Source organism: Oryctolagus cuniculus, chromosome X (genome assembly GCF_051225735.1).
Source record: "Oryctolagus cuniculus isolate XC-2025 breed Fujian yellow rabbit chromosome X, ASM5122573v1, whole genome shotgun sequence".
NCBI lineage: Eukaryota > Metazoa > Chordata > Mammalia > Lagomorpha > Leporidae > Oryctolagus > Oryctolagus cuniculus.
In genome coordinates this window covers 34,837,231-34,855,555 of record NC_142888.1, presented here as the reverse complement: position 1 = coordinate 34,855,555, position 18,325 = coordinate 34,837,231, and the positions used below count along the sequence as shown (strand labels likewise).

At 44.2% G+C, this 18,325-nt stretch overlaps 1 protein-coding gene across 5 annotated transcripts in view; it reads left to right on the top strand.

Moving 5' to 3' along the window:
* Positions 1-18,325, top strand: part of SHROOM4 (shroom family member 4) — a 258,245-nt gene that overhangs the window by 218,243 nt on the left and 21,677 nt on the right. For all 5 annotated transcript variants that reach the window (XM_002721647.6, XM_051834719.3, XM_070067064.2 and 2 more), the window contains one exon: positions 494-555. In XM_002721647.6, coding sequence (XP_002721693.2) covers positions 494-555 — 62 coding nt within the window. The remainder of the gene's footprint in view (positions 1-493; positions 556-18,325) is intronic.

The following is an 18,325-nucleotide window of genomic DNA, read 5'->3' as shown; positions in this document are numbered from 1 at the left end:
TGTCCACCCTGGGAGAGGGTTGCTGCCATAGGAGCTTCCATTCCCAAACCTCCAATTGCCCAGTGGCCGGGGGTTATACTAAGAAGATGCTTTTCTCTGTTGGAGGAGGAATGCTCAGGTTCCTGAAGACAAACAAACAAAAAGACCTCTGTCCCTTGACTCGGGCAGCAGCCAGAGCAAACAGCAAACATGCTAAACTGGTTTTGATCAGGTTTTAGGAGGGGAGTGGAGAAAAAGGGAACTGCAATGCTTTGAGTGCACAGTGGCCAGGTTCCTGTGTGCTCTCTGGGTCTCTGTAGGCCTGCAGCAATTCAGCAGGTCTCGCGACAGGAATGCAGCCTTCCAGGTGCACATTTTACTGCCTGCATAGGAGAGGAGAAGGAGCCAGCTGGGGGACCTGGCTAAGGACAGGCTCCGACCTCTTGACATTTTGAGGCCATCTGGACACCTGGCTACTCAGAGCTCTCTAACTTATTAGAATTTTGCTTTGCAGGAATTTTCTGGGGACAAATGGAACCCAATAACAGGAACCAGGAAGACCAGCCAGTCAGGGAGGTAAGTGACTGCTCAAGGAGTACAGATGAATTGATCCTTCTGATGCTTCGATAGAAATTCAGGGGCGGGGGGGGGGGGGGGCGTTTGGCCTAGCAATGGAAATGCTGATTGGGACACCCATGTCCCATATCAGAGTATCTGGGTCCAAGTCCCTGCTCTGGCTCCCTGATTCCAGCTTCCTGCTAATGTAGACCCTGGGAGGCAGCAGGTAGTGGGTCAGTGAGTTGGGTCTCTGCAACCTACATGGGAGATCTGGATTGAGTTTCCAGCTTCTGGCTTTGGCCTGACCCAGCCCTGGCTGCTGTGGGCATTTAGACAGTGAACCAGCAGATTGGAGTTTCTCTCTCTGTCTCTGTCTCTGTCTCTGTTTTGCTCTCTCTCTCTCTCTCTCTCATAAAGAATAAATAAAAATTTAAAATGAAAATAGCTAATGTCTTCTGTTTATTTAGTTTCCTTTGATGAAACTGGCCTGGTAGCCATACCAAGGGTTTGGCAACATAAATGCAATCATCTAGCCTGTTCCCTAACAGCTGAGTTCAGACCAGACAGCCAGGACATTTTGGAATATGCAGTTATCAGGCTATATTTTGGGACATTGAGCCCATCAGCTCAAAGGCCTGACATAGCCCTGCCCTGGCACAATGAAATTTGGGACCAGACTGGACTAAATAAAAAATTAGAGGGTAGAAAGTGTGCCTGCTTGCCACTGGCCATGGATCAGTTGGAGCAGGCGGAGAGCAGGTAAGAGTTTTCAACTACTGCTGTGCCTTTGCCCCAGAATTGTTGGCGGTACCTGTTTCTCAGGCCATGCAACCTTTCTTTCTTTCTTTTTAAAACCCTAACTTCAACAATTTTCAACACATAGGCTATCTTTTTTTTTTTTTTAAGATTATTTACCGGGGCCGGCGCTGTAGTGCAGCAAGTAAAGCTGCCGCCTGCAGTGCCGACATCCTGTATGGGCACTGGTTCGAGTCCCAGCTGTTCCACTTCTGATCCAGCTCTCTGCTATGGCCAGGGAAAGCAGTGGAAGATGGCCCAAGTACTTGGGCCCCAGCACCCACGTGGGAGACCTGGGGGAAGCTCCTGGCTCCTGGCTTCAGATCAGCACAGCTCTGGCCATTGTGGCCATCTGGGAAGTGAACCAGCAGATGGAAACCCTCTCTCTCTCTCTCTCTCTCTCTCTCTCTCTCTCTGCTTCTGCCTCTCTGTAACTCTGCCTTTCAAACAAATAAATAAATCTTAAAAAAATTATTTACCCTTTATTTGAAAGGCAGAGTTACAGAGGCAGACAGAGAGAAAGAGATCTTCCAACTGCTGGTCCACTCACCAAATGCGCAATGGCCAAAGCCGGACCCATCCGAAGCCAGGAGCCAGTAACTACTTCTGGGTCTCCCACGTGCGTGTATGGGCCCAAGGACTTGGGGGCCATCCTCCGCTGCTTTCCCAGGCACATTAGCAGGGAGCTGTATCAGAAGTGGAACAGCCAGGACACGAACCAATACCCATATGAGATGCCAGCACCTCAGGGAGCGGCTTTATGCACTACGCCACAGAGCCAGCCCCTGCCACCTTTCTTTTAATAGGGCTTGTTGAGAACTTTAGGCTTGCTCATGAAGTCCGGAAACAGATCATACTGACCACACACTAAAATTACTGGAGGAAAGCAAGGTCATTTTTACAAATGGCATGTGGGACTTGGGCTGCATGGGAATAGCCCTTATGGAACATATTTGTAGGGTACAGCAGCTACTCTTATAATATGGGGACTGTGACATGTAGCACCCCCAGTTCTCCAGAAGTGAGGATGCCCTAGGTAAATCTAAGGAAGAAGTTAATTTTACCTGGGTCACTGTCCATCAGCCTCCTTGGAACCTCTTTTGTGAAACTCATTGATATACTATTTCAGTCAGTTCTTCTTGCCCAGGTGATATAAGAAGCCCCTAGATGCTACTGATTCTTAACTCAAACTCCAGAAATAAAGGCAAGCGCAGGAAAGAAGGCTCCAAGCTATGTTTCTGTTACCCAAGGTGGGGCCACCAAGAGAAAGGACCAGAATCTTAGTGTCCTGACCCTTGAAGAGTCCAGAGTTCTTTCTGGGGGGGTCTCTCTAATCTCCTGTGATTTGATCAAATAGGAATAATTTTAATGTTCCTTCAACTCCTAAATCTGGAAAACCTATCAGTTTTCTGGTTCACAATGGGAAAGGCAAGGAACCCAATTTTTATTGGTCACCTAGTGTTAGCCACTAGGCTGAATTTTTTTTTTTTAGGATTTATTTATTTATTATTAAGCAGAGGTACAGAGAGGCAGAGGCAGAGAGAGCAAGAGAGGTCTTCCATCTGCTGGTTCACTCCCCAAAATGGCTGGGCCGATCCGAAGCCAGGAGCCAGGAACTTCTTCTGGGTCTCCCATGCAGGTGCAGGGGCCCAAGCACTTGGGCCATCTTCTACTGCTTTCCCAGGCACATTAGCAGAGAGCTGGATCAGAAGTGGAGCAGCCAACTCAAATTGGCACCCATATGGGATGCCGGCACTTCGGGCAGCGGCTTTACCCGCTACGCCACAGTGCCAGCCCCAGGCTGAGTGTTTTGACACTCACAATTGTATTCATTCTTCACAATAGTTCATTTTGCCACCCATTTCATAGTTGAGGTCCAGAGCGTTTATACAACTTAGCTGAGGTCACCAAGCCAGCAAGAAATAGAGTCAAGATTTGGACCTAGGTTTGTCTGGCCCCAGAGGTCATGTTTTCTTTATTATTATTATTATTATTATTATTATTGTTATATAGGTCTCTATTAATAAAGATTCCTAAGGAAAACTTCAAATGAATCACTTAGCATCATGCTTAAGAGTCTAAATCCTGGGTGAGGATTCCATGGAATTCTACGGCTGGTCTTGATTTCCCAGCCCCAGCCTGGCTTGCATTGTGTCCTTGGAGAAGTCATTTCAGTGTAGCAGGCCTGCCAAGTTTCCTAGATTAGATTGAGGCCCTTGACAGAAGAGACCATGCCTTGGTTGTAGCCTTATTCTCTGTGCCTGGCTTTGTGCCCGACACAGAGAAGTTGCTCAAGAAGGGTTTGTCATTTTCTTGCCAAAGGAAGAAACAAAACCTCCTGCCCCATTGAATGGGTGAAATGACACAAAAATAAGCATGCTAAGTAACATTACTTGAGCAGTGTGGTCTGTCCTAGGCACCATTCAAAGCACTTTGCAATTATTTCTCACCATGAACTTATGGGGTTGGTACTGTTCGTCTCTACGTTTGACAGAGAGAAGAAACAGAAGCACACAGAGATGCATTCGTTGACATAAAGTTTCACAGCTAGACTAGACCCAGGTGGTATTGCTTCAGAGATATTACTCCATCCTACTGTGCTTCTCCAAAATGGTTTACTGATTAGTGAAGTGAGAGGACTTTATTGAAAACCAAGTAAGAGTAAGCAGAAATTCAAAAAAAAATTTTTTGCACAAAAGTAAGCTTATGTTTTAATCCCGTTTTCCATGAACTTTTGACTCATATATGTGCTACCTTTTAGTAGGCAAGGTGGGAAATACAATTGAAAGAGCAGCAGGAAGCACGGTGCCTGCCAACAGCTTGAGCAAGGAAGACTAACCCACATAAAGTTAAATAGCAGTAATAATAAATTACCACTTGCAACACAACCTTTGTGCTGTGAGCCGAGTTACACATGTTGGGCTATGCTTTGTCTTCCCAGCGGCTCTGTCAGGTGGGTATTTTGTAACTAGGGCAGAGGTTCTTAAATGAAAGCATACAATAGAAACCCCTGAAGAGCTTGTTGAAACACAGATGGACAGTTGGGCCCTCCCGCCCCGAGAGTGTGATTCGGTAGGTATGAAGTGGGGCTCAAAATATCCATTTCCAACAAGCTCCTAGGCGATGCTAATGCAGCTGACCCGAGCTCACACTTGGAGAGCCACTAACTCAAGTAAAGAGTCTGAGGTTCAGGGAGGCTAAGGGATTAACTCAAGGTCTTCCAGTGAGTAAGGGGAAAATCCAGAGTTTAAACTCAGCTTTTGCTTGCTCACACAAGCTGCCAAAAGATGAAACCTTGTCAAATACAGGAATTAAACAAGAAAGTTCACATAGTAAGGGGGTTAATACACGATAAATATCTTACTGTACCTTCTTTAAGCTCACTGGAAGGTAAGAACACTGAAGACTGGAAACCACAGGGAGAAAGACCCAGAGAGAAGGCTAAGCATGTTTCCTCAAGGAATAAACCCTACAGGTTAAGTTCTGGCTTTGAAGTCAGTCTTCCTAGAGTTCAAATCATACCTGCCTCTCTCTCCCCTCCCCTACTTCCCTTCATCCCTCTCCATCCCTATCTCAATTTTCTTCTCTTTTACCCTAAAATAAGGGAAGAAAACCTAACCTCAAATGGTTGTTGTGAGGACCAAGAGAGTTTGTGTACATGGATTTCAAAGTAAACTTATCTTCTCATTCCATTTCCCCCATCAACTCATATATGCAAAGCATTGAGAAGAAGGCTTGACACACTGTTAGCCCTCAGTTAGTGTTGGCTGTGTTCAGGAGGAGGAGGAAGAGGAACAAGCAGTAGGGAACAGTAGAGAAGAAAAAGGAAGAGTGATGCATTGGGCCAGGATATAGAGACCTCACATACTAGATAGAACCACAGAACTTAGGGGCAATTAAAGGCTACTCATTATTAGGCAAGTGACATGATTTCATGTGGCACTTTAGGCATCTTGTCAACATTGGAAACCTCGATGGGCTGAAGGGAGGCCAAGATGGGGCGACGATCCAGGCAGGGAAGAATGTAGCCCTGATAGGGGAAACACAATAGAAGTGGAGCAGAAGAGATAAATACTTTTGATATTTTGGTAGGGGGCGGAGGGGAGCCTTGTTTATTGTGAGAACAATATTGCAGGAAATTAAAAGCAAGAGAAAAGGTCGCCTTATTCCTATTGCCTTAACACCCTGATTGTTTTTATTTCCCTGCAAGCTTTATCTGTAGGTGTAGAGATTGTTTGGGGCACGGTTGTAATAACTATGTAGATGTGCTTTTGTGTGTCCTGCTTCTTTTCTCCCCACTAAGTATTAGTTAATAAGCAATTTTTCATGTTGCAATGGAGGCTTCCTCAATAGCTGTAATTTTTATGGTTGTATAATATTTCATCAGCTTAAAGTACTCTAATTTGCTTAATCACTCCCAAATTGTTGGATAATTAGGTTGTTTCCAATTTCTTGCTATTATAAAGCAATGCTGCAGAAACATTTTGAGAAGCTATAGCCTTTTTCTCATTTTGAATTATCTGATTAAAAATAGTTATTTAGAGTTGGTATTACTGGTTCAAAGAATATAAACCTTCTTGTGGGTCTTCATAGATTTCACCAAACCACTTTCCCCAGGAGCTGTTTCACACTGCCATTAGCAATATAGGAGAATACCATTTTCCCCATTTTTGCCATTATTGAAAATTTTCTTTTTCAAATGCAGTATGTATAAGCAATAACTATTATTGTTTTTTAAATCTATTTTAAAAGATTTTATTTTTATTGATTTGAAAGGCAGAGTTACAGAGAGAGAAGGAGGGAGAGAGGTTTTCCATCTGCTGTTTTACTCCCCAAATGGTTACAATGGCCAGGGCTGGTCCAAGCCAAAGCCAGGAGCCAGGAGCTTCATCCAGGTCTCCCACATGCATGCAGGGGCCCAGAGACCCAGGCCATTATCTGCTGCTTTCCCAGGCACATTAACAGTCCAGGAGCTGGATTGTTAGTGGAGCAGCCAGGGCTTGAACTGGTGCCCATATGGGATGCTGGCATTGCAGGCAGTGCAGGTTATATCAGCCCATTATGTCACAATGCTCCCCCCCCCCCATTATCGCTTTAATTTGCTTACTTTAATGATTTGAATTTGAACATTGTTCATGTGTTTCTTTAATACCTTTACTGTTTCTTTTTTTAAAGATTCACTAATTTATTTATTTGAAAGGCACACTGACAGCGAGGGAAAGAGAGAGAGAGAGAGAGAGAGAGAGAGAGAGAGAGATGGTCCATATGGTGGTTCATTTCCCAAATAGCCTCAAAGCCTGGGTTGGGTCCAGTCCAAAGCCAGGATCCCAGAACGCCATCCAGGTCTCCCATGTGGGTGGGAGAGGCCGAGGACTTCTACCATCTTCCTCTGCCTTCTCAGGCAAATTAGCAGGGAGCTGCATCAGAACTGGAGCAGCTGGGAATCAAACCTTGGCTCCAATATGAATTGGGAGTTGCAAAAAGTTAATATATTTTGCCATAGAATGCTGGCACACTCTCTGCTTTTAAAATTAATTAATATATATTTTAAAGTTAAGCTTTAACATGATTGGAACAACAGTGGGTATTGTGGGTATATGGGGACTGAACTAGCTGATGGGAAATATCTCTCTCTCTCTCTCTCTCTCTCTCTCTGTGTGTGTGTGTGTGTGTGTGTGTGTGTAGCTCTGTGTCTGCCTTTAAAATTAATAAAATTTTCTTTTTAAAAAGTGACACTGTGGGATGTGCATTTGGTGCAGCAGGTATGATATTTCTGGGGATGCCCGCATCCCACATCCCACATTATAGGGCCTGGTTGAAGTCCAGGCTGCATTCTCATCTCCATCTTCCTGCCAATACACACTACAGGAGGTAGCAGGTGATGGCTGAAGTACTTGAGGTCCTACCACAGACCTTGGAAACCTGGATTTTGCTCCTGGCACCAGGCTTCAGCCTGACACAGCACTAGCTGTTTCAGAAATTTTGGGAGAAACAGAAGATGGGTGATTTCTGTCTGTCTTTCCTTCTGTCTGTCTCTGTCTCTGTGTTTTTCTTTGTTGTTTTAAGATATTTATTTGGTTGAACAATAGAATGACAGAAAAAAAGGGGAGAAAGCCTCAAAGGCTAGGGCTGGGCCAGGCTGAAACCAGGATCTCTGAACTCTAGCCTCATCTCCCATGTGGGTGGCAGGGGACCCAACACTTAGACCATCTTCTGCTGCCTTCCGAGGTGTGTTAGCAGAGAGCTGCATCAGAAGTGATACAGCCAGGACTTGAACCCGTGCTCTGATATGGGATGCAGGCGTTGCAAATGATGGCCTGATCTGCTGTGCCACAACTCCAGCCCCAATGTCTGTACCAGTTCTCATGTGAATTGTCTATTCAGATTACTTGCTCAGAAATCTGGGGAACCTTTTGAGGGGAAAGTAGAGAAAACCTCTTGACTAGAACTTTGGAGGAAAGGAGACCATTGAAAAACAACTCTGAAGCACAGCAACTTGGAGAAAGTTAGTGCCATAGAAGGGGAGCTGATTTGTGGAGAACATAAGTTTGCATTGGGATATATATATTTTTTTATTTTTTATTTTTTGACAGGCAGAGTGAACAGTGAGAGAGAGAGAGACAGAGAGAAAGGTCTTCCTTTGCCGTTGGTTCACCCTCCAATGGCCGCCATGGCCGGCGCACCACACTGATCCGATGGCAGGAGCCAGGTACTTATCCTGGTCTCCCATGGGGTGCAGGGCCCAAGTACTTGGGCCATCCTCCACTGCACTCCCTGGCCACAGCAGAGAGCTGGCCTGGAAGAGAGGCAACCGGGACAGAATCCGGCACCCCGACCGGGACTAGAACCCGGTGTGCCGGCGCCGCAAGGTGGAAGATTAGCCTAGTGAGCTGCGGCGCCAGCCGCATTGGGATATATTGTAGGAAGGCACTTCAAAAGTTCATGGAAAATGGAATGAAAAGATGAGTTTATTTTGGAATGCCCTCATGTTTGAAGCTGATGAGATATGCAAATAGATTCTTTGGTGGAGGCTTGTTAGACACCCAGCCAGAGGACAGGATGAGGAAGAAAAAACAGCAGAGGAACCCAAAGCATTAGGTGGTAGAAGGAGAAATCCACTGGTAAACTGTAATGCGAAGGCAGATGATCATTAATGAATAAGTCACCTTCAGGAAAGCAAATTTTGTAAAGTGGTAGGCATAGAAAGTAGAAAGCATATTGGTCTAAAAGGAAGACAAATAGTGAAGAAATGCAATGGCTTTGCACATCACAAATTCACTATTTTAAGTATCCAAGTCAATGATTTTTTTTAGTAAATTTACAGTGATGGGCAATCATCACCACAGTCCAGTTTTAGAGCATTTTTGTCACCCTAAAAGACACCTCAGGGCCACTTACAGGCTCTCTCCATTGCCACCTTCACCTGCAAGCAATCAGGAATCTGCTTTCTGTCTTTATAGATTTGCCTTTTCCATGAATTTCATATAAATGAAATCATGCAATATGTGTGCACTTTTGTCTGACTACTTTCATTGAGCATGTTGTTTTAGCAGTTCATCTATGTGACAGTATGTATCAGTACTTCATTACTTTTAATTATTAAACAATATTCCTTTAAAAATAATATTCCTTTGTATGGATAAACCACATTTTCTTTATCCATTCATCAGGTGGTGGATTATTTCCACTTTTTGGTTATTGTGAATCTTCTTTGGTATATACTTAGGAGTGAAATTGCTGGGACATATGACAACTTTATGTTTAAATTTTTTGAATCAACACATTATTTGTACATACTTTGGTTTATGATGTACAGTGTGATATTTGGATGTATGCATATACAGGGTAATGAGCAACTCAGGGTAACTTTTTGAGGCACTGCTTTCCAAAGCAGCTATGAAATTTTAAATGGCCACCAGCAACAAAGAGGGTTTGTTTCTTTTCAGTAGTTTTAATACAATGATTGTGTTACTGTGTGATTTTTTTTTTAGTACTAAAAAAGAGTAAGATTTTAAAAGACAATGAAACATCTTTTTGAGAAGTTTAAAAAGAAGAATTTGGGAGAAATGGGGTGGTTGTTAGAAGGGAGAGAAATTGGTTCTGATTTAGTGGATCTCAAAATGTAGTCCCAGGCTCACACACCCCAGTATCAACCGAAGACTTACTAGAGATGCAGTCTCTTGGGCCCCACTGAGATGTACTAAATCAGACAGTGGAGTGTGGCTCAGCCATGCAGGTGATCTTGATGCGAGCTATATTTGAGAGCCACTGGTGTCAGTGAAGTTTCGCTTAGCATCTCGGAAAGTCGATCGTGTTTCTGTTTTAAAATAGAATAGAGAGGTCAATGGAAAGGAGAAAAGTATGTCTGTGCTGAAGTTGGAAGGGGCGGATCACAGTTTGAGATCTCAGGGAAGACGAAAAGGACTGGGAAAGGGCCAGGGAAGGGATGAGATTTGTAAGCAAAAATCCTGGTGGAGTTTCTTCTCACCCGCCCACAACCACACACAAACGCACGCATACACACACACACACACACACACACATTTTTAACATTTATTGTGTCATTTCTGTCAAACTGCAATGATGGGCGTAGGTGGGAAAATCAGCTGTAGTTCTCAAGCCACTCTCTCCGCCTGGAAGCCTGCAATGAATTGAAAATTCCAGGTCATTACTCCCTTGGTTCTCTCCCTCCGCCGTCATTTAGTTTGTGTGCCGAGAATGCAAACTGATTTTAATATTAGCAGGAGAGGGAAGAGCTACACAAGTGTTTGTACTTGTACTTAAAATCCAAAAGATATTATTTTCTGGATTAACTCTGTTGCCTTTCTGTACCTATGAGTGCCTGCCGTGATCCTTTTCACTTTCCCAGTTTGCATAGAACCTTCGAATGTGTGGGGGTACTTTTAATATGTGGCCACAGTAATCCTTACAACACTGGTAAAGTTAAGGCTTATTTTTCCCATCTTATTGATGACGAAGCTAAGACTCAGAAACAACTTATATTGTAAAAATATTGTAACATGTTTAAAATCTGTATTTATTTGGATGTTTTATTTGAGAGGCAGAGAAACAGAGACACAGTCAGAAAGAGAGCTTCTATCTGCTGGTTCACACCCCGAATGCCCACAACAGTCAGGGCTGGGCCATACTAAAGCCAGGATCCCAGTACTCCATCCAGGTCTCCCATTGATTAGCAAAGACCCAAGTTCTTGAGTTGTCATCTGCTGCCTCCCTGCATCAGCAGGAAGCCAGATCTGAAACAAAGAAGCCAGACTTGAAGCCAGACACTCAATATGGCATGCAAGAGTCCCAAGTGGTGACTGAACTGCTATGCCAAATACTGACCACCTATTACAGTATTAACACCAAGTATAAAAGCTAACATTTGGGGCCAGCGCTGTGGCTCAGTGGGTTAAGGCCCCAGCCTGCAGTGCCAGCATCCCATGTGGGCACCGGTTTGAGTCCCAGCTGCTCCCCTTCTGATCCAGTTCTCTACTGTGGCCTGGGAAGGCAGTGGAGGATGGCCCAAGTCCTTGGGCCCCTGTACCTGTGTGGGGGACCTGGAGGAGGTTCCTGGATCCTGGCTTCGGATCAGCTCATCTCTGGCTGTTGTGGTCATTTGGGTAGTGAACCAGTGGAATGGAAGACCTCTCTCTCTCTCTCACTCTACCTCTTCCTGTGACTCTGTCTTTCAAATAAATAAAATATTTCTTTTTTAAAAAATCTAACATTTACTGTTGATTATGTGTTAGACAGTTATATGCATTTTACATTATTGTATTTATTATTTGCAACGACCTACTTAGACAGTTACTATCTACTGACCAAATTTTACAGATGAGGAAACTGACTCACAAAGAGTTTAAAGTCACTTGTCACTTGCTTAAGGTGAAACAAGCATGTGACCTCAGAGCCCATTGCTTCTGGGATAATACATGTACAAGCAAGTACATGATGAAACTAGAGTTCTCAATTTTCAGTGTAGCGCTCTATTCCTTCCCTTTGTCCTACTACATCATGAGCAGAGTGTAGAAGATCCAGTAGACATGTCATTACTGATTAAGTAAAGAAAAACAAATACTTTAAAAAAGAATATATTCATTTATTTGAAAGGCAGAGTGGCAGAGTGACAGAGGAGAGAGAGATCTTCCATTTGCCGGTTCACTCTCAAAATGACTACAACAGCTTGGGCTGGCCAAAGCCAGGAGCCCAGAACTCCATCTAGGTCTCCTGGGTGAGTGGGCAGAAACCTAAATAGTTGGGCTGTCTTCTGCTGCCTTCCCAGGCACATAAGCAGGGAGCTGGATTGGAAGTAGAGCAGTCAGAAATCGAACTGTGGCTCCACTGTGGGATGTTGGAGTTGCAAGCTGTGCCACAATGCCAGCCCCAAACGAATCCTTTAGAGCTGAATCTAATTTCATTATGAATAGTACACTTTTCAGGAAGCCTTTCCCACCTAAGAAGAATGCCACATTGAGAGGCAAGGAAGAACTTGTCACAAGTATGACAGAATAAATTTAAATACTTGTGTATTCATTTAACACTGGACACTAAGAACTTATTGAAGGAAAATTATAAAACTCTAAAGGGGAGAAATAAAGTCATGAATTTATGCATTGCTGCATTCTGCTTCCTTTGGGGAAGATTAAATAAAATAATGATTACAGGTCTCCCTGAGTTACTATATAAATATAATTCACTACAATTAGAGTCACCGTGGGATGCTTTGTAAAACTTGTCAAATGCATAGTGACATATATCTAGAAGAACAAATGGGCAAGAATACCAAAGGTAATGATCATACACTTATTCTAGTGACGATTATCAAAACCATATGATAGGGGATTTTAAAAAGTCAAAGAATGGGGCTGGTGTTGTGTAGCAGGGTAAACCTCTGCCTGTGATGCTGGCATCCCATATGGGTGCTGGTTCAAGTCCTGGCCGCTCTGCTTCCAATCCACTCCCTGCTAATGGCCTGGGAAAGCAGTGGAAGATGGCCCAAGTGCTTGGGCTCCTGCTACCCACATGGGAGACCTGGAAGAAGCTCCTGGCTCCCAAACTCAACCTGGCCCAGCCCTGGCTATTGTAGCCATCTGGGGGTTAGGAGGTGAACTAGTGGATGGAAGATCTCTCTCTCTGTCTCTCCCTCTCTGTGTAACTCTGCCTTTCTTTTTTTTTTTTTTCTTGGAAATGCTGTGAATAGGTGTTATTTTTTAAAAACTTTTATTTAGTAAATATAATTTTCCAAAGTACAGTTTATGGATTACAGTGGCTTTTTCCCCCCCATAACTTCCCTCCCACCCACACCCCTCCCATCTCCCGTTCCCTCTCCCATTCCATTCACATCAAGATTCATTTTCAATTTTCTTTTTATCTGCCTTTCAAATAAAGAAATAAATATTTTTTAAAAGAAAAGTCAAATAATGAAATAAAAAAATGATTCTAGGAACAGACTCAAGCTACTGTAATACTATAGAACATACTGGAAGCAGCCCTGAATTGAGGAAAGCAGTTATGCCTTCTTTAATAAATGTTTGGAATGTTGATATCAATATGGAGAGTAATTAACTTAGATACATAGCCCAAACTTTACTTAGATACACAGCATATACTGTTCAGAAAGTGGGTCAGTGGAATAGCATATTTATTCCAGCTGTGGATGGAAGATAAATTTGTGTCTGTTAAATGAAGGATGTCATCAGAGGCAAGATGGATGGATTCAAATATACACAAATTGGAAAAAAATCTTTGTACAGCAAAATATGATAAAAAGTTAAGCAGCAGAATGAGGAAAATGTCTGCGATCAGTGTCACTGATTGCAATTGGCTGTCCAAGAAATATAATGAATGGATACAGATATATAGGGTCAGCTTCCTGACCCAGCTTCATAAGTGGGCAAGGAAAATGAACATGCATTTTCCTTTACAGATATGGCAATAAATGCAGTAAAAATCATTGTAAAAAATAAAACCTCTCTAGCAATTGTGGTGTAAATAAAGCAACTTCAAGGTATTGCAGCCTGCTCTTTAAACTACCAACAATTAGTAGAGGTGATAAATAAATGTTATAGAGCTCTATCTTGGCAAGGGAGTAAGAAAACAAAATATGTTTCTGAGAGCCAAATAAATTGGCTCAATCTTCCTAGAGGACAATCTAGAATGATCTTGTAAGAGTTACAAAACTATACATACTCTTTGACCTAGAATATCACCAAGAAAATAAACCACAAGGGAAAAATAATTTATTTAAAGATGTTCGTGGTAGTGATATTTATAATGATTGAAAAAGTTTACTAGTCTAATATGTCATCATAGGGGAGTAGATTACAATAACCATGAACCACGGTAGGTATACAAATATTGAGTCTTGAGTCTTGCACAGAAGTGAGTATCTGTGATAATATTTACCAAAAAAGCTAAATACTAAACCATGCATGGAATCTAATAGCAGTCATTGATGAAGAAACTTCAGGATGGAATCTGATAAAATACAAACAACTGGGCTTGAAGTACATGGTGTTCTTTGGGTACATGTCAAAATACTGGAATTTGTAATATAAAAAAATCTGAAGAGGCAGCCCATGGTAGTTTAATTTAGGCCTGGGAAGTTAGCTATCAATGACTTTGGAAATCCTCACCCCCTTTACCAATGACAGATAGTGTTACTGACCAGACATGCTTGATGTCACTGCTAGCTAAAATTGGTTTGCTCAGATTCTCTATCAACCAGAACCTCTGCTTATCTAAATCCATGAGAACTCTGACATTACTAAGGCAGTTTTTCACCAGACCTCTGTAAATCTCCAAATCTGTCACCACCATTATGACATGACACCTCCCCACCCTGTCCCCACATCCACCAGTAAACATTTTCCTCTCCAGCTCACTTTAAGAGCTTTCCATTTCTCTTCACTTCCATCAGCAGTAGTTTGCATTGCAGCGCCATTATTCACAAAGAACCACATACCCTATCTACCACAGTCACTGCATATGTATGTATATCCTGAGAACAAATAGAAAGTTGGGTCACTGGAGAGAGGGAGCTCAGCTTCACCCAGGGCAACCCCAATAAAACTAGAACTTCTCTGATCTCTTCAAGGACACTTTGCATCAGCCTTCTGGGAACTGGAGACAGCTCAGGACGAGTCATGCTACCTTGCATTTGTGATTGCCAGGCTATTTGTTTCACTCTGGAAGTTTTGTAGACCCAGGGTCCTTTTCCTCTCCCTGCGCGGTTCTCCTTATGTCTCGCTTCCTGGATCTTGCAAACATTTCCTTCAGTAATAACCTGGGAGTGGCTGTTTCTCCTGGGGAAGACTTATCTTTTGGCTACTAAAGGAAGGGGAAGGCGAGAGGGGCTGGCCCTATAAGCTCATGCTGCTGAGATCCTGGAATGCCGTGCTATTGTGGTGAGTTTAAAAATAAAATTTCCAAACAGGAAGACTTCAAAAGGGCCAAGGAAGAGAGAGTAGGAGATTTTTGAGTCCCTGAAAATATTAGTTTTCATTTTCAATCACTATTAGCCAGAAATATTTTTTTATTTGACGGGCAGAGTTAGATAGTGAGAGAGAGAGAGAGAGAGAGGTCTTCCTTCTGTTGATTCACCCCCCAAATGGCCACTATGGCTGGAGCTATGCTGATCCGAAGCCAGGAACCAGGTGCTTCCTCCTGGTCTCCCATGCGGGTGCAGGGCCCAAGCACTTGAGCCATCCTCCACTGCCCTCCTGGGCCACAGCAGAGAGCTGGACTGGAAGAGGAGCCACTGGGACTAGAACCCGGCGCCCATATGGGATGCTGGCACCACAGGTGGAGGATTAACCAAGTGAGCCATGGCGCCGACCCCAGCCAAAAATATTTGTTAACAAAAGAGAAAAACCTGGAGAAAAGGCAACCTGAGCCAGGAGGAAAAAGAGATGAACAACCCAGGCCTTGGCAGACAATGTGCTTTTGTTTTTGGGGTGGAGTCTCCTTGCTGGTATCAACTAAACTATTTCTCATATTTACTTTTTGTGTTTGCTCCATTTTCTGTAGCTGTGAAGTTTGCACCCTGTGCGGTTTGCACAGCCATATGTGGCCCTGAGTAAGGGACTTCACTCTAACCATAAAGATAGTACTGTCATTTATTTGGCTCCCTTTCATGTGTCTAGCATCATTTCTTTTATTTTTATTTTTATTATTTTTATTTTTTTGAGAGGCAGAGTGGACAGTGAGAGAGACAGAGAGAAAGGTCTTCCTTTGCTGTTGGTTCACCGTCCAATGGCTGCCGCGGCCGGCGCACCGCGCTGATCCAATGGCAGGAGCCAGGTGCTTCTCCTTGTCTCCCATGGGGTGCAGGGCCCAAGTACTTGGGCCATCCTCCACTGCACTCCCTGGCCACAGCAGAGAGCTGGCCTGGAAGAGGGGCAACCGGGACAGAATCTGGCGCCCTGACCGGGACTAGAACTGGGTGTGCTGGCGCCGCAAGGTGGAGGATTAGCCTAGTGAGCCGCGGCACTGGCTAGCATCATTTCTAAGTCATTGTGATACAGCTAATCCTCATGGCAGGTACATATGGTAGATACTTCATGAAAATTGAGTTTAGGGCCAGCGCCGCGGCTCACTAGGCTAATCCTCCACCTTGCGGCGCCGGCACACCGGGTTCTAGTCCCGGTCGGGGTGCCGGATTCTGTCCCGGTTACCCCTCTTCCAGGCCAGCTCTCTGCTGTGGCCAGGGAGTGCAGTGGAGGATGGCCCAAGTACTTGGGCCCTGCACCCCATGGGAGACCAGGATAAGTACCTGGCTCCTGCCATCGGATCAGCGTGGTGCGCCGGCCACAGCGCACTGGCCGCGGCGGCCATTGGAGGGTGAACCAACGGCAAAGGAAGACCTTTCTCTCTGTCTCTCTCTCTCTCACTGTCCACTCTGCCTGTCAAAAAAATAAAAATAAAAAAAAAAAGAAAATTGAGTTTAGTTAAGTAATGTGCCCCAAATCATACAGTTCTTGAGTTAGGGAGCGAGATTTTAAAATTGTGCTGGAGTTCAGATCAGACCCAACTCTTTCTGACCCTGAATGCTTTCTGCTCTGCTACATGCCCTTTCTTGTGCCCTGGCTAGGGAAAAACAGTAAGAAGTTCATTGGGTTACTGTCATGGTGCAGAGTTCTTCTCACCACAGTTGCCAGTGGGACCTCTGAAGAGAGTGCTGAATTTCATGAGCTCTAGATCGGAGAAGATGGCAGGGAAAGGGGAGGAAGACAGGAGCTAGGAATAGGTAATAGAGTGTATGTGTGCTGGTTGAGGGTTGGGGGTGAGGGGCAGGGCAGGATGTGTGGTTTGGGACACAACTTAACTGGAGCAAATGGCTCTGCCCCAAACCACCATACTCCCATCCCTTTCACACTGAACCTTTGTTTCCTTATCACGGTCCCTAAACCACACAAGTTAGCGTCTTTTGGATCAGAGGGCGCCGTTGGGGCACAGCCAATTCAGTCCTGATGCCTGTGATGCTGACATCTCATTTGAGCACCAGTTGGAGTCCTGGTTGCTCTGCTTCTGATCCAGCTCTCTGCAAATGTGGCCTGGAAAGCAGCAGAAGGTGGTCCAAGTGCTTGAACCCCTGCCACCCCTGTGGGAGACCTGGATGGAGTTCCTGACTCCTGGCTTCAGGCTTGCCCAGAACTGGCCATTGTGGCTTTTGGGGGAGTGAACCAGGGGATGGAAGATATTCATCTCTCTCTCTCTCTCTCTCACTCGCTCTGTCTTTCAAATGCATAAATAAATCTTTAAAAATACCTCTAAGGTCAGGGTGGACATTTGGCCTACTTGTTAAATGCCAGGTGGGATTCCAACATCCCTTACTGCAATTCTTGGGTTCCAGAGAAACCCTGACTTAAGGCAACCACAGGAAATGTTATTTAGCCTAGCAGTTAAGACACCTGCACCCTACATCCAAGTACCTGCACTCAATACTCAGCTCCAGTTTCTGACTCCAGCTTCTCTTCCCTCAGGCTTAGGTGTGCAGTAGGAAGTGATGTGCACCTAAGGAAGGTTTGCACACGGCACCAGCATTGATCAAAACAGAGAAGCTCCATGCAGCTCACTGGAAGGAGTGTGCTGCTCTTTGAACACCATAATAAACAATAGTCCAGTAATAGAGTTAGGTGGCTTGATAAGATTGAGCAAAATGCATCATTTCCATTAGCCTGCACCACCCCAAAGAAATATGCTATTTAGGTAAAAAAAAAAAAAAACTGCACTTGCTATGCAGAAAGCCTCAAGATAAGTCCTAGTCCCTCTCCCCAAACCCTAGTCAGATTCTCAAGCAGTTGGACAACTGCTGACTGCCTGACCTGCCACTCATTGTCCTTGCCTGTCGGCCTGGGCCTCAGCATTAGAGTTCAAGGGTTCTAGCTTTTCTCCTCCACCATCATCACACAATCTGCACTGATTCCACACTGTGGTCATACCTACTGAGCACCACCATGTGCCAAAGCACTGTGCTGGACATTCATGAAACAGTAGTAAATAGGACATGGCCTTCTCTCTCAACATGGTCGCATGGAAGGCACAGATGACTAAGCAGTGCTGTGCTGAGAAAATGAATATGGGTGCTGTTAGGGCACAGTCTGGGCACCTACTCCATACTTGCTAGAAGCAGGGAAATCATGTCAAAGTGGAAATCTGAAGTGTAAGTCAGAGATGGGGAAAGACAGTGAGTCGTAGGGTACAGAGCATGTAAAGGCAAGAAATGACAGGTGCAGGGATGGCAGCATCTTTAAGAGCTGTATACATAATAATAAAGGTCTGTGCTTTATGGATAATGTAGGCTTTAAGCAGGGAAGTGTATGAGTATACCATAATTGGTCTTAGGCTTTATTTTTTGGTATATAAATTTTTTGGTAATTTTTAATTAAAAAGCTATAAATTCCTTTACCGTGCACACACACACAGTATAAGGCAGCCTCATCTCAAAGTATCAGTACAACTCTTCAGAGGACGTTATCAGTAGTTTCTT